This window comes from Vanacampus margaritifer, chromosome 4 (assembly GCF_051991255.1).
Source record: "Vanacampus margaritifer isolate UIUO_Vmar chromosome 4, RoL_Vmar_1.0, whole genome shotgun sequence".
Classification (NCBI taxonomy): Eukaryota; Metazoa; Chordata; class Actinopteri; order Syngnathiformes; family Syngnathidae; genus Vanacampus; species Vanacampus margaritifer.
This window is the reverse complement of record NC_135435.1, coordinates 32459899-32474719: the sequence shown is the minus strand read 5'-3', so window position 1 is coordinate 32474719 and position 14821 is coordinate 32459899. Positions and strand designations below refer to the sequence as shown.

Below are 14821 nucleotides of genomic sequence, written 5' to 3'. Positions count from 1 at the left end.
TGTATAGATGTTGTTTCTTCCCTAAACCCAGTCACACGTGCACAGAATAACAACGATGACGATCATCTCTTGTCACGTGGCTCATGTGTTTTCCCACATGTCTGCATGTCCATGAAGGCAGCGGCGGGAAGCCACCGGAAATGACAAGTTCCACTGGCGCCAACGCTTTTCGAGTCTCTTGCACTAAGAGGGGAAAAAAAGTCCAAACTTGAACTCGCGCTGCGCATTCATGCTGACTGACCGAGCGAGCGACCGACACGTCACCGGAGGAAAAGAAAAGAAAAGAGACGACGAGACAAGAAGAGTCGCCGCCTTTCACACAAGGTACGACGACAAAAGTCGTCTGTGTGTCTGTCTGTGTCTGCGTGTCTGTCTGTGTCTGCTCGTCGTTCGAGAAAGTTCCACGCTGACAAACGCTCTGTCATTCGAGAACTTTCCTCCTTTTTTTTTTTGTCGTTCGTGTTTGCTCACGTCACAAAAGGTTCACGTGGTCGTGTCTCCATGGAGACGGGGGTGTTTCGTTTGACTGACAGCTGGCGTCCGTGGTCACGTGATTTAACCCTAATGACGCCATGACGAAGACGTCACCGTTGTCCCGAGTTGCCGGATCGATTTTCAGCCTGCCATATATGACGTCATAGAAATGAAATCAAAAGGCTGCATGGACCCAAAAAAAGAAGAAAAGAAAAAAAGGCATGCAGACACTCAACGAGCACAGCCAAAGTCCAAATTATTTTCATCCTTCCATTTTCCAACCAACATCATCAAATTTCAGGTCGAAGACAACGTAAAGTTTAAAAGTCAAGTGGAAAGAATGTTTGAATGTTGCTTAAATCATCATTAATGAAATCAAATCTTTAAACTGCTGTCTTAAAAAAAAAAAAGAACAATACTTTGGTATTTTTTTGAACTTATTGGCCATCATTTGTCTTTGAAACGACATTTTCTTAGACTTGCTATTAATTATGATTATGATTATTTTTTACAAAATAAATGATGTGTAATGTCTTTAAAGGCCACAGTGGGGCGCCCTTATCTCATGTATTTTGAAATAAAACCACTAGTCTGGGAACATCTGGAACACACACACGCACACACACACACACACACACACACACACACTGCGTGGTTTGGCGTGTGTGTCAGGGTGTGTCGCTCAACTGTATAAATAGTGTGTGTGTGTGTGTGTGTGTGGACAGACGCAGATGTTGCGGTCACCCGACAGTGGAATCTATTGAATCAAGTGTGTATTTTTAGCGCGTGTCCTTCATGTTGTGCGTTTCCTCGTCATGTGACTTGTGGTGATTGGCCAGACGGTCAACGGTTCGCCTTCCGCGGCAGATCGTCGCTACGTTGGCATTCATTCGCATCCGAGACCGCGGCCCGCAGGATCGGCCAATTGACTTTGGAAGTTGTTGATCACGCGCGGACGCGATGTCAAATGAGGCCGTTGACGACGGCGGTGAAGGAAAAGACGTGTAACATCCGCGAGGTTTTTAACGCAGGCAGAATTTTCCAACAACACGTGAGCACGTTTCTGCCATTGACGTCGTTGGCGGAAACGCTTGTGATTGTCTGGAGTAGCCAATGAAGCGTCCGTCTTGCTCTTGTGAGGCGGACGAGTGTCGCTTCGCCGCTGCTGGAGATTTCTCCGCTCGGAATCTGTGACGTCTGACGTCTGACGAGGCCTTTTCTTCTTTTCTTCTTTTCTTTTTTGACCATCGGTTAAGAATGTCTTGAAGTGTGACTTGCAGTGGAGCGGACACGAGGTGGTCTTCTCTTGTTTGGACTTGCTCTTTGATATTGTCCAGCCGTCCAGCGACCATTCATCCGTTGTTGTGGACGATCGCACGGTTGATTTTGGAATGATCTCGCCGGCATCCAAAAGCGATGGCTTGGCGTTCGGACGCAACCGATTGACTCCTGACCACACCCGTCACATTCTTCTGCCGCCGACATCTTGACTTGATGTCGGGTCAGTTTGCTGTCCAGATTCAAAATGGATGTTTGGACAAGCCCGGAAGTGGGCATCGAGGGCCGCAGTCCTGCAGGTTTTGCATGTTGCATGAAAAAAAAATCACTCCACCAGTAAAGGAACGTCGGAGTAAAAATGCCGAATATGGCAAATGTTGGAGGGATTGTGGGAGCGTTTTCATGTTTCCTGGCAGTGTCCAAAAATCACACCTTACTGGGCCAAAGTGATTGAACGTGCCATCCAACTCATGGGGCTACGGTCGGAGGGGGACTTTAGAGTATTTCATTTGGGGGACATTCCAACCGAGTTAAGACGAGAAGACGGCCGGCTGCTGCAAATGTCACAGGCTGCAAGTAAGAAGGTCATTACGCCGAAGTGGTTGAGGGCGGAACCCCCGACCAGAACGCATGGACATTATGCAAGAACTTTACACAACGGAGCAGCTAACGTGGCTCTCCTTTGCGAGCGCCTCAGCCAACGTCAGTCAGCAAATCCTCATTTTCAAGCGGCGCTGGGTCCGAGCTCCGGCGGTTCCGCGTCGGACGGGCCGGTCCCGGCCCGAGGGCCCTACCTTTGACACCACCGGGCTTGTCTTTGCTGCACGCCTCGTCCACATGCGGCGTTTGACGGCTGATGCAAATTGTGAGTGACGAGCACGTTGGGGGAGGGCGCTGGCTGGCTGTTGAAATATTTATTGGATTGGGTTGAGGGGCGGAGCTAAAGCTGTAACGCTGTCCCTGCTGTTGCTGGGGGAACGGACAGGATGAAAGCGCGCTCGTGTGCGTGTGCGTTTGTGTGTGTGCGTCTGGCGGGGCAGTGTCGATGCACTTCCTGCTGCTGCGTGTCACAGTGAGGCTGAACTGAGGAAGAGGAGGATGATGATGAAGGCTGGACGGAGGTAAGACTGTGAGCGTCTGTGGGGTTTCCGTGGCGATGCTTCCCGTCAAATCTGGTTAGCTTATTGCGTTAGCATGCGGCTACAACAGGCTGGTGTGTGTGTTGATGATTTGTGAGCGGCATCAGGCCTCGTCCATCGCATTCATGTGTCTTGAAAGGAAACCAAATTGCCCCGCCCCCTCCCGTGAACGCTGCCAGCAGCACTTTTTGCATTCCAATTGTTCGTCATGTAAAAAAAAATAAAAAATAAAAATATATATGCATATTTCTGTTGTCTGAAAAGCAAGAGAAGGCGAAGAAGTGCATGTTTTTTTCCTGACAATTGAGGCCAAGCGATCACGTGAGGACGACGGGACAAAAGTCCAAAGTCACTCGTGTTGTCGTTTGGATTCTTGTGTTGGACTTGCGCCTTTAAGGGGCGTTGCCTCCCGTGTGACGCGAGGAACCTGAGTCGGCAGCTCCTTGACACCGTTTTGTGTGTTTTGTGTGTTTGACGGCAGCCGAGTTAAAAAGTCCCGCAGAGGTTGTCGTGCTTTTGTTGTTTTTTGCTGCTGACGAGAGGCAAACGGCAGCTGCAGAAAGCTTGACACATCGATTCGAACCGTGGGTCAGTGGGTCGGTGGGTCGGTGTCGCGCTCCCGACAGTTGCTAACGGCTCACTTCAGCGGGGCCCCGCCAGCATGTTGGCCCTAACCTCGAACCCTCGTGACTGGCAAAATGCCGACGTCAGGCAGGGGTGGCGGCGTCCTGGAGGTCCGGAATCCTGAAGCTTTGAGATGTTTCTGCGTATCAACGCTAAAGATCAGGATCATTCTTAGGCATGCTGATGATATGAATCAGGTGTGCTCGTGGCTGGCAACATCTAAAACCCGCAGGACTCCGTGCAACTGCCCCAAAGGTTTTCTTCCGAGTTCAGAAAGACTCGACGAGTCGACCGACAGCGTTTATTGCTCACGTCCGCTGAGGAAGGTCATTTTGGGGTGAAAAAAATACTCTTGATGAAACGTGTCTCGACAACATAAAAGACCTCAAATGACGTCGGCACCGTTTGGCCTTCTCACCTGGAATTTAGGGCTCGTTAGGAATTTCGTTCCGCGAGCTGTCCGAACCTCACACTTCCGTCGCTTTCCTTCAACTGACTCGCGTCGCTCTCGATGAAAAGAACCTTCCTGTCACACGATGCAAGTCCAAAGTACACCAGCAGAGGGCGCAGTAATCAAAAGAAACCGTCATCAGCCGATCACATTTGATAACAGCGTAGAGAAGTCGATCCATTTGAATACAATCACAACCCTGAAGTTCCGACGGTTCCGCTCCGGACCTCCAGGACTGGAATTGGTCAACCGTGCTCGATTGCAAGCTCTGAAATCCAAATGTCAGCTTTCATGTTGAATGTGGAGTCGACTCGCTCGGCGTTGGTCGGTTGCTTTGTGCGTGTGAGACGACGTTGCACTCTGGCAGCTTTGCCAACGAAAGGAATGCCGGCGTCACAATGGCCGACTTGTTGGCGTTGTGCTTGTTGTTGGACAGGATCAACTCGTATTAGTGGCCTAGTGGTTTGCACACCTGGCTCGCACTTGAAAGGCGAAGCTTCGGCTCTGGGTTCGGATGGCTGTCGGGATTTTGGGGGCCGTCAGCGACGAGTGAGTTGAACCCATCCCAAGATGGAAGAATGTTGAATTTGAAACTTGTTGACTGATACGGAAGAGGAAGAGGATTAGGGCCCGTGAAGGGGGGGGGGGGTTAGTTTTGACTTGAATCTCAAAATTGTCACTTTAAAGTGACAATTCGGAGATGAAAGTCAAAAAGGTTTGGCAGGATTGTGACCGTTCTCACTTGAACTCAGAGAATAAAGTCCCAATCCTGGCAAACTTTTTTTTTCATCTCTCTCTTCAATTGAAAATGCCCAAATCTTTTTTTCATCAAGCAACTTGTGAAGAAATGAACTTCAAATGAAGTCAACATGAAGACACATTGAAAGTGGCATCGTTTCAAAGTTTGGTCTTTTTGGTTTGACTTTGAAACGTGCCGATTGCGCTCGTGATTGTCTGAAAGAAAAAACCCAAAAGTGTCAGCACGCTCGCGCTCGCTTGGCTTTGCCCGAAATCAGCACCGCACAAAAACCTGAGTAGCTGAGAGCGCATGGGAGAATAAGCCCCGCCCCCTGCCTCAAGAAGCTCTTGCGTTGCAGGCGGCGCAGACGTGCCTGAGGGCGCCGTCCGGTCCCGGGGTCATGCTCGGAGCACGCAAGACGTGGGACCTCGGCCACGCCCCCTGCCTGCAGGACCTCTGGAAGGACGACTTCTCATTGGACGGTACGTGAACGTTTGTTGCGGCCATTCGTGTTGCGTCACGTGACCTCGCCGCTGTGCGCTCGCCGTTAGCATTGCTAGCGCAGCGGACAGCGAGGTGGAGCTGCTTCCGGCTCCTTGACGGGATTCCAATGAGCCAATCATGTTTGAGGACGCACGTCTTGCTCGTATGCGCGTGCACAACACGGCGCGCAAGTGCCTGTCAAGTCTCCAATATAGTTACAAAAAGCATGCGTGCGTGTGTGTGTGTGTGTGTGTGTGTGTGTGTGCAGCAAGCTCTTTGGACTTCATGATGAGTGACGGCGAGGATGAGGCCTCCTTCCTGTCGCTGCCCAGCCCCGCCTTCTCTCAGCTGAGCCAATCAAACGCAGTCGGGCAGCAGCTGCTCATCCAGGTAAGACGCCGGCAACGGCGCGGCAACGGCGTGGCAACGGCGCGGCAACGGCGCGGCAACGGCGCGGCAACGGCGTGGGCGGCCTTTCCTGGCGCCGTCCTGCCGCGTCTCCTCCTTGCGCTTCCTGCTTTGAGCGCTTCCCATCTTGGTGTCCGTGCAGCCAACAGAGGGCGACAGACAACCATTTGTCGAGTTGGGCTGAGTTGGGCTGAGTTGGGCTGAGGTGCCAGAAGCACGTCCAGAAAGTCCAAAAGTCCAAAAGTTGCCACCGTTTGGCTCCAGACACTTTCTCAGAAGCGCCTGCGGGCTAATGCGGCTCAAGCCAAACTTTGTCAGGCCTTTGACCTTTTTGACAAGTGTGAAGTTGAATTTGACCTCCACTAACAATTGCTACTTTTTTTCCTCTTGGTGGCAAAGTGTAAAATAATATTCCCTTTCATTTCTTCCAAATATTGTTTCGTGAAAGTTGTGATTTCAAAGAAACAAAAGCCAAGTGTGGTTTGATGGCTCGTGTGTTGGTGTCTCCATTCTAGATCCTTCACAACAGAACAAAACAAAAACAAAAAAATCCTTTCAGATGTTCCGTCAAATCTTGATGAGCTCAAGTTTGATGTTTTCCACAAATTGATACTCGTTGCGTGTGTGCGTGCGTGCGCGCGCGCGTGTGTGTAGGTGGAGGAAGCGGAGAAGAATCTTGTGGAGCGAAGGCAAGAAGTGGTTGGACTTTGCTCTGGACTGGTGAGTCGAAGTCGCCGCTTGACGGATGTTGCGGACGTCCGATGTCCTCCCTGGCCATCGTTACGCCCGATTCACACCGACTGCGGAACGGACGCGGCGCCTTTTCCGTACGGCCGCCGCAAGGAATAGAAAACCTTCCAGTCTGCGGGTCCATTCAAACCAGCGGCAGTGCGCTTCCGCAAGCGTTCCATTTTTTTTTTCGTGAAGCTGAAAAAATGACACCAGCCGGACAGGAAGTCGAGCGTCGGTAGATCTGCTATATTTCAAAATAAAACCGTTTGGAAACTCATTTTTTGGGGAGGAAAGCGAGCTAACTACGTAGCATGACATGAGTCGGACATTTAACCCCTTGACCATTTTTGGGCTTTTTGTTGGTTCTGACCAAGCCATTTCAAAATAAAATAACGCCCAGGGGTTTTAAGAGAGAAAAAAACAAGCTCAGAATAAATCAGACATGGCAAAATAACACTATTTAAACAGGAAATGTACCAAGTAGAAGTCCCAGAAATCATGTCCAAAACGATATCATGCGGCTATTGTTTCTCAATCGGACACGCTTGTTATGGCGTCAACTCGACCCGCCACCGTGAACCCCGTCATCTTGTGGTCCGGCGGCCGCAGATTTCCGGACCCGGAGCGCTCCCGCAACGCACGCGGTGCGAATCGCCGTACGGAAAAGGCCCCGCGGCCGTTGCGCGATCGATGTGAATCGGCCGTTAGCGGCTAAGCGCAGTCTGCGTCGTGCTCGGCAGTCATTTCGTGTTTTGTCGGCTTTCTGACTACAAGCCCAAACAAACAGATTGCTTATGAAAAGGATGACTTGCTTGCTGAAATTGACGAGCGCTTCTGCTCGCAAAAGCAAAACAGGACGCGGCGACGATCTCCGAGAAAGAGAGAAAAGATCCTAGAAAATGTTCACGCATTTGATGCAATTTGAAATCCCAAATTGTTTCCTTCAAATGATCTGTGGTGCTTTTTGGGGAGGAATTTCCTGCAAAGTGCTTTGGAAGGATGCGATGAGGCTTTTGCTCCTGCAGGGGGCGACGGACTTGGAGAAGCATCTGGAGCTTCTGGAGCTGGAGAACAAAAGTCTGAAACAACAGCTGACCTCCTCGGAGGGCGCCTGCGGCTGCACTCAGGTCAGACGACCGACCGACCGACCGACCGACCGGCAGGCCGGCCGACCGGCAGGCCCAAGTCCACACGAGTGTGCCCGAAAATACACACTCGCGTCAAGTACACTTTAAATGAGGCCGCTTTGTTAACAATTTGCTTGTAAGTTTCATCAAATGAGGCGAGAAAATTCCAATTGTCCAAAAGGTTTCAATTGCTGCAACGTAACCGTACGAGTTGTAGCCAGCGGCAATTCGTGTCGGATGTCGGACCGATGTGTTGCGTTGACATGACAGTTGCTCAATCCAACAATTGATTGACTTCACTCAAGGCCGTCGAATATTCCATAAATGACGCATGCCGCTTTCGCGGCCGCCACTTTGACGTGACTTTTACTTTGAAACTTGAAGCGCATTAAGTCAACTTCATCGTTTTCAAATGTGACAACAACAACTCATCTCAAAGAGTTGTTCTTCTTTTCGACATACGTTGACAAAAACGTGTCTTGATGTGCGGAAACGTATCAAGTTACAACATCGTGGCTGAGTTTTCCTTTTCTTTTCCCACTTTTGTGATCGTTAGCTGCCAAATGTACTCGATTACAGTCGGGAAGTATTTGTACTCGCTGACCGATGTGGAAGGTGTGCCCAGGAAGTGGAGACTCTGCGGAGGGAGCTGATTGGCTGGGAGAAACGCGGCCGGCAGCAAGAGCGGCAGCTGGCCGACGTGGAGCGACGTGTGCTGGACAAAAGCGCGCAGGTGGACGCCTTGCGCCGGCAAGTGGACCTCGCCGCCTCCCCGCCGGACCTCGCCGCGCCGCATCTGGCCCGTTGCCAGCGCGACCTCGGTGAAGTGCCGCCGCCGCCGCCGCCCCTCCAGGTACTGCCGCACTTCACGCCTGCCGGAGCACAGGTGTCGCGCTCCTGTTAATTGTGAACCGTGTGCTCGTCAGACCGCGGAGGCGGCGGGCGAGTGCGCGTCGTGGCTGCGCGTGCAAAACGCTTTGCTGCAGGAGCAAGTTTGCGTGCAGCGCCACCTGCTGAGAGAGATGGAAACGCAACTGCAGCAGTCGCAGCGGACGTGCGCTCAGCTCAGGACGCAGGTCCGCGCCGGGCCACGCCCCAAAACACGAATGGCTTTGAAAAGGTGGACCTTGGCGTCAAGGTCGTGCCAACGTGACCTTTGCTCGCAGGTGGCGGTGTACGACGGCGAGATGGGGCGCGCTCAGAAGCGTCTGGACGGCGAGCTGCTGCAGCTGAAGGAGGAGAAGGAGCGCGTGGTCCGGGAAGCCTTCGTCAGGGCCGAGAGCCAAATGAAGGCCGTGCACGCCAACCTGGCAGGTCGGAGCCGGCGACCGATCTCGACCGCTTAACGCTCATCGGCCCGATCTGCGCTTTTGTGTGTGCGTGTTCCAGGCGTGCGCAGCAAGCTGTCGGGTCTCCATCCCGCCTTGCGGACGCTGACCAGCGACTACAACACGCTGAAGAAGCAAGTGCACCACTTTCCCGCCATGCTGCGCGACGCCATCGAGGACGCCAAGCGTGAGGTCAGCGCCACCTTTGACCTTTCCTTCCCTTCGCCAGACATGCTTTCGCCTCATTTTGATGTCACCTTTGGCCCCATCAGGCACGCACGCACGCACAGCATCGAGCGATGCGTCACAAACTCTTGGGTGTCCAACCTGTGGCCCGGGGGCCAAAATTTGTCTCTTTTTTTTAAGCGGCCCACACGCAGCATGCATTGAAAAATGCCGTTTGCTAATCTCTAATTTGACTTAAGCAAATGTGCAAAGATGCCAATTTGCGATTGTTTTTGCTACCACTGCGGTGAAAGAAAGCGGATCCAGTGTGCCTTCCTCCAATTGTCCAACTTCAAATTGGGAACGAATGACACGACATGGGAGATTTTTTGGATTTGATGTTGACGCTCTCTGACCAGCACAAAATCGCATCAAAAGCAATTGTCTGATGGAAAGCTGTTCCAAGAAACGTAGCAACGGTATTCAATTGCTCGATTGATCAATTCCAAGTCCAAAAATGAGCGGAAAAAATTGCATTTGTACATTTTGTTGTTCCAAAAATGTGCTGCTTTTGTGTGGAAATTGAGCCCAGTCGGTGGCCGGGTCCAATTTTGGAGACCAACTGGCTTGTTTTTGAGCCAGCAGTTTATGGCTTTATTATTATTATTATTATTGTTGTTATTGAACGTTTGTCCACAAATTGAATTTTGATTTGAATGTCATCTGAAGACAAAACATGACATGCAAATGTGATGCTTAAACGTGAAGTTGCCACGGAAGCGTCCCAAAAAAAAAGCAATTTCAAAAAAGCTGAAGTTTGATTGTCAGGCGACGGCGAGCTTGAGCAGGCGCGGCCACGCCCTCGTGCAGCCGCAAGGCCACGCCTCCTTTTCGGGTTAGGGTTAGGGCCTCTTTTGACAGAATTAAATTTTGCCACTAGAGGGCGCCTGCGTGGCGGCAGTCGCGACCACATCCACAAACTCCGCAAACTTGATTGCGGACAAACGCACGCTGGAGCGAAGGAGCACAACGCACACACGCGTGCCGCACGTCGGACGTCATCACGTCGGACGTCATCACGTCGGACGTCATCACGTCGGACACCATCACGCGGACGCCATCACGCGGACGTCATCACGCGGACGTCATCACGCGGACGCCATCACGCGGACGCCATTTGCCTCCGTGCGCTCGTCAAATGTCACATGGTTGCCGTCTCTCTCACTCTCAGATCTGTCAGGCGATCGGCGAGGTGAGCGTCAGCAACCAGAAGCTTGTGGACAAATACAAACGCGAGATGAACCTGAGGAAAAAGATCCACAACCAGCTGGTCCAGCTCAAAGGTTGGTTGACCTTGCGACACTTCCAAGATGGACGCCGGCCGCACATCAAATGTAATCGCACTCGTTGGGCTTCTTTTTTCTTTTTTAAATTGCCCATTTGCATTCATTTCAAGCCCCTTCACAAATCCTATAGGAAAAGTTGATGACGGCGATTCGAACGCAAAAATTTCATATCACCAGATTTTAAAATCAGCATTTCTTTTCATTCATACGAAATTCAATTGGATTAAACACGAGGCTGTTGGGCTTAAATGAACACCAAAAGGAAATCTCTTTTGTTTCAGGAAACATCCGAGTGTTGTGCCGCGTTCGTCCCGTCGGCGACGCGCAGGACGAGGAGAGCGTGTTGACCTTTGACCCGGACGACGACGGCATCCTGTACCTCGGCGAAAAGGGCAAGGTGACCACCTTTGACCTGGACAAAGTTTTCCCGCCGCAGGCCACGCAGGAAGAGGTGAGCGAGCCAGACTGCTTTTTTGGAGACGGCTAGTGCTTTGACGCCGGCTGCTGGCAGGTTTTCCAGGAGGTGGAGGCGCTGGTCACGTCGTGCGTGGACGGCTTCCACGTTTGCATCTTCGCCTACGGGCAGACCGGCTCGGGGAAGACCTACACCATGGAGGTTCGGGTGGGCTTGATGGGCGTGCGTGCGTGCGTGCGTGCGTGCGTGCGTGCGTGCATGCGTGTGCGTGCGTTGATGCCAAATGGATGCAGGGTGACAGCCAAACAAGCGGTTGCGACATCGCCTCGGGCACGCAGGCCGACCGTGTGTCATGTGTGTGCGCGTCAGGGCGTGGCGTCGGACCCGGGCCTGAACCAGCGAGCGCTGCGTCTGCTTTTCTCGCGGGTGTCGGACAAAAGTCCCGAGTGGGAGTTCCACATCTGCGTCAGCATGCTGGAGATTTACAACGAGACGCTCAGGTGAGCATCTGTCGCTTCCTGCCGCTGGCTGGCTGGCTGGCCGGCTGCCGGTGACGCTGGTGTGTGCGCGCCCTCCAGGGACCTTCTTGGCGAGCATCCGGCGGACAAGCTGGACATCAAGATGAATCCCGACGGCAGCGGGCAACTTCACGTGCCCGGACTGACGCGCGTGGCCGTGCGCACCTTCGACGACGTCAACCAGGTAACGGACGACCGAGCGCTGCCTCCCGCACGTTCAACTTTGACTTTTTCTTCTTCTCCTTTTTTTCTACCTTATTGTTTACATTTGATGTGACTTTTTCCCATTTTGTCTTTTGAGACTTTTTCTCGATGTTGCTATTTGAAATGAACGTTTTGTCATTTGACCGATTGTTGCATCCATCAAGAAGCTCAAAGGTCATTTCCACTTGCCAAACGGACCATCAATGTTCAATTCTTTGATAGCTTTTTTTTTTCTGCCCCTGACCGATCGAGTACTCTGCTGTTACTGATGGCAAATACCGATACCACAAGTCCGTCGAATTCTCCCCAAAACAAGAAAATTTTTTCCTTCAAATTGCAAGCAATGATTGACAAGTTTGCATTTTTCTCGTTCCGTTTGCCACGACCACCCGATACCTTCAAGAACCCTGGTTTCGGTACTGGCTCAGCCCTACTTCTTACATATGGGCTCTATGCCGCGGAGGAGGCGGGACTTTTGATTTCCTGCTTTTCACACATCCGTTTTGTTTCCGTTTCCTGTTTGCGACGTCCCAATTCTCGCGCCTTTTGTGACTCTCGGTTGCGCGTTCCCATCGATGGGTGCAAGTGTGTCGCGTGTCGGTCTCCGTTTTCCCGAGCATTTCAGAGACTTGAGACGGCCTGCGCGCTCCCGCCCATCGGTTGGGGGGTGCGAGTGTTTGAAGGCGGCCGCAAATGCCGCTGATGTGTTGCAAGTCGGTGGCGTCCCCCCCATTGGGACGGTGGGCTCGATCTGATGTCCAGAGTCATGATGGAATTTGGCGATTCCAACGGAAAACATCCAAAAGTGTCGAGATCCGACACGTCTTATCCAATTTGGATGGCGAGCGCTCGCAAACGCACGGCGATGGCGGGAAAATCAGCAGCCAATCAGACGTCAGCTTAAGCCACCATTGGACTTGCGCGTCCGGCCGGCGTAGACCACGCAACAGCGTTTTCCGTCCGCTCCCGAACATCAAACGGTCCAGATCATTGGCAGGCATCCAAAGCGCGTGACCTCTGACCTGTACACTTCAGGTTCTGGAGGCGGGCCGAGCCAGCCGAGCGACGGCGTGCACCGACCTCAACGAGCGCAGTTCTCGCTCCCACGCGCTGCTCATGGTCAGCGTGGCGGGACTCAACGGCACCACGGGAAGTCGCACGCAAGGTGACGTCGGCGCCATCGCGGCGCCGCTCGCTCGTGCCGCTTGCTGCCGCCGCCTGACGACCTTTGCCCTTTCCCCCTCAGGAAAGCTGAACCTGGTGGATCTGGCCGGCTCGGAGCGGGTGGGGCGATCGGGCGCCGAGGGCGGGCGCCTGCGCGAGGCCCGCCACATCAACAAGTCTCTGTCGGCGCTGGGCGACGTGATGGACGCACTGCGCCGCAAACGCGCTCACGTGCCCTTCCGCAACTCGCGGCTCACCTTCCTGCTGCAGGACAGCTTGCGAGGGGACAGCAAGACGCTCATGATGGTGCAGGTACGAGCGGCCGCCGTGGAGCCGCGTGTGCGCGCGACTCACCGCTTTGCGCTTCAGGTGTCTCCCTCGCCGGCCAACGTGAGCGAGTCGCTGTGTTCCCTCAAGTTTGCGCAGCGTGTTCGCAGCGTGGAGCTCAACGCCTCAAGCTCCGCCTCCAGGAGGCCCGACAGCCGCTCCGCTTCGTCCTCGCCCACGCACCAAAGCCTGGAGGTCAGCTGAGTGCCATAAAAATAAAAAGAAAATTTCCACTTTGGAATTTGAAGGGGAAAAAAATTGGAATTTGGATGACGCTTTTTGGTCTTCCTGGCAAGATCGGTGCCAAACGCCAAACTTTTTTCCCATTTTTGTGTGCATTTGCGGCTGGGGAAGGTTTTGGGTTTTTTTTCTCTTCAAATTCGAACCAAATACTGTATGATGATTTGTCCCGTCTACATTTGGCTGGCAAGTTTCCGTTCAAAATGTCCACCAATCGGCTCCCTTCAACGTGCTTGTGGAAATTTCCAACCAGCTGCAGTAATTGACCTCCATCGGAAATGTTTCCTTGTTTGTTGAGATTGTTGTGAGATCCAATTGGGCCTCAGCTCAAATGACCTTTGACACCCCCGCCAGGTCCGTCGGGGGGTTTTGCTTGAAAATGTGGGCGGGGCTTGACTGTATGACTTGCGTGTGTGCGTGCAGATGGACTCGCCCCCCCTGACCCCGGGGCCCCTCCCCTTATCTCGTAGCAGCAGTGCTGGCTCCTCCCTAAACTCCGCCTCCAGAACGGCCGGCGGCTCTCGACGGAAATCCAGCTCGCAACTTTCCACGGGTACGTGTGTGCGCACGCGCGGCTTTCGTCATGGATTGTAGCCTCGCCGTTTACGACATCTTGGATATTTCCTTTACGATGTTTCGACCGGATCATTTGTCGGACCACCCCGATAGCATGTGGCAGCCCCCATCACATCTGGTACCGGCATCCAAAACGCTGACTGGGCCTCATTTTCCAAACGGTGGACACTTGAAAGAAGTCGAGAGGAAATGTTGACGTGTGTGGAAATGTGAGCGAGAGAGACGCCAAATAAGGAGACGTGTCGAGAATGCGCCAACGATTGTTGTTGCGGAAAGATCATGTGATGGCAAACATTTACGCAAAACGCCACTCCATTCGCTCATGCTTTTGCCCACACAATGGCCACCTTGTAAGCCCCGCCCCCGTGTCCTCAAGTTGTGGCGTGATTGGTTGTTTGCAGATGGATTTCTAGGCGGCGGTGGGCGGTCTTTTTTTTTTGCTAAAAGCTGCTTGGCGGAAGCCCCTCCCTCACGGAGCTCCACCCACAGCGAATCACCTGACCTGTCACTTGTTCTCCGCAGGGCGATTGAAGATGGCGGCGTGAGGTGCGGCGTTGCCGTGGCGACGACGACCACATGACAACAGTGTTTGATTTCTTGCACTTTAGACCATTTGTATCTTTCAAGCGATTTTGGACTTTGAAGTCTGCACCCAATGGGGACGCTCTTCTCGCTCTAGCCGGCCAATCAGACGAGCGAATACGCGAGGTCAACCATATTTGGGCTTCCTCGGGTGTGTGAACTGACTGACAAAAATCTTTGATTGCTTTGCTTTTTCTATGTGATTTTTAATAAAGGTGGAAACTCCAAATGTTCCTCAGGTGTGATGAATTGTGGGAAATGTTTGGCCCGCGTGACAAATGAGCAGCGTTGTGCTTTTTGTCCGTCGTACTGTATCAAAACGGCGTGACAAACGTTTTGCCGTTTCTTAACGAAACTTTGGCCACCCGAAATGAGAAAATTAAGTGTTTCCTTAGCAATGAAATGTACATTTTCGCCGTAGAGCCAGAAAATAACGGGAAAACGCGGAAAAATCGATGTATCCGAGTTGAGTGGGCTTCGTGAGTGGCAACGTAAGATGGC

At 52.5% G+C, this 14821-nt stretch overlaps 1 protein-coding gene across 4 annotated transcripts; it reads left to right on the top strand.

Annotated features, from left to right (window-relative positions):
* Positions 1 to 76: 76 nt before the first annotated feature.
* Positions 77 to 14553, top strand: kifc3 (kinesin family member C3). 4 transcript variants are annotated; one of them, XM_077562764.1, is made up of 19 exons: positions 79 to 324; positions 5064 to 5187; positions 5457 to 5578; positions 6251 to 6316; positions 7354 to 7455; positions 8081 to 8308; positions 8382 to 8531; positions 8622 to 8769; positions 8845 to 8975; positions 10180 to 10291; positions 10576 to 10745; positions 10806 to 10910; positions 11079 to 11209; positions 11288 to 11411; positions 12467 to 12596; positions 12678 to 12907; positions 12965 to 13117; positions 13586 to 13715; positions 14261 to 14553. In XM_077562764.1, the coding sequence occupies exons 2-19, from the start codon at positions 5106 to 5108 to the stop codon at positions 14281 to 14283; spliced, it is 2337 nt and encodes a 778-aa protein (XP_077418890.1). In that variant the 5' UTR covers positions 79 to 324; positions 5064 to 5105; the 3' UTR covers positions 14284 to 14553. The 4 variants fall into 4 exon arrangements, with proteins under 4 accessions (XP_077418888.1, XP_077418891.1, XP_077418890.1 ...); XM_077562762.1 differs by having other exon boundaries at positions 77 to 324; positions 8382 to 8769; XM_077562763.1 differs by lacking the exon at positions 79 to 324 and adding an exon at positions 2676 to 2873 and having other exon boundaries at positions 8382 to 8769.
* The last annotated feature ends 268 nt before the right edge of the window (positions 14554 to 14821 follow it).

What these genes read in the sequence shown, in the direction of transcription:
- kifc3 (XM_077562762.1), top strand. Translation starts at nt 5,106, where the DNA reads ATGCTCGGAGCACGCAAGACGTGGGACCTCGGCCACGCCCCCTGCCTG. An exon ending in CGTGCACGCCAACCTGGCAG is followed by an intron (nt 8,770 to 8,844) that starts GTCGGAGCCGGC and finishes TGCGTGTTCCAG; the next exon opens with GCGTGCGCAGCAAGCTGTCG. An exon ending in CCAGCTGGTCCAGCTCAAAG is followed by an intron (nt 10,292 to 10,575) that starts GTTGGTTGACCT and finishes CTTTTGTTTCAG; the next exon opens with GAAACATCCGAGTGTTGTGC.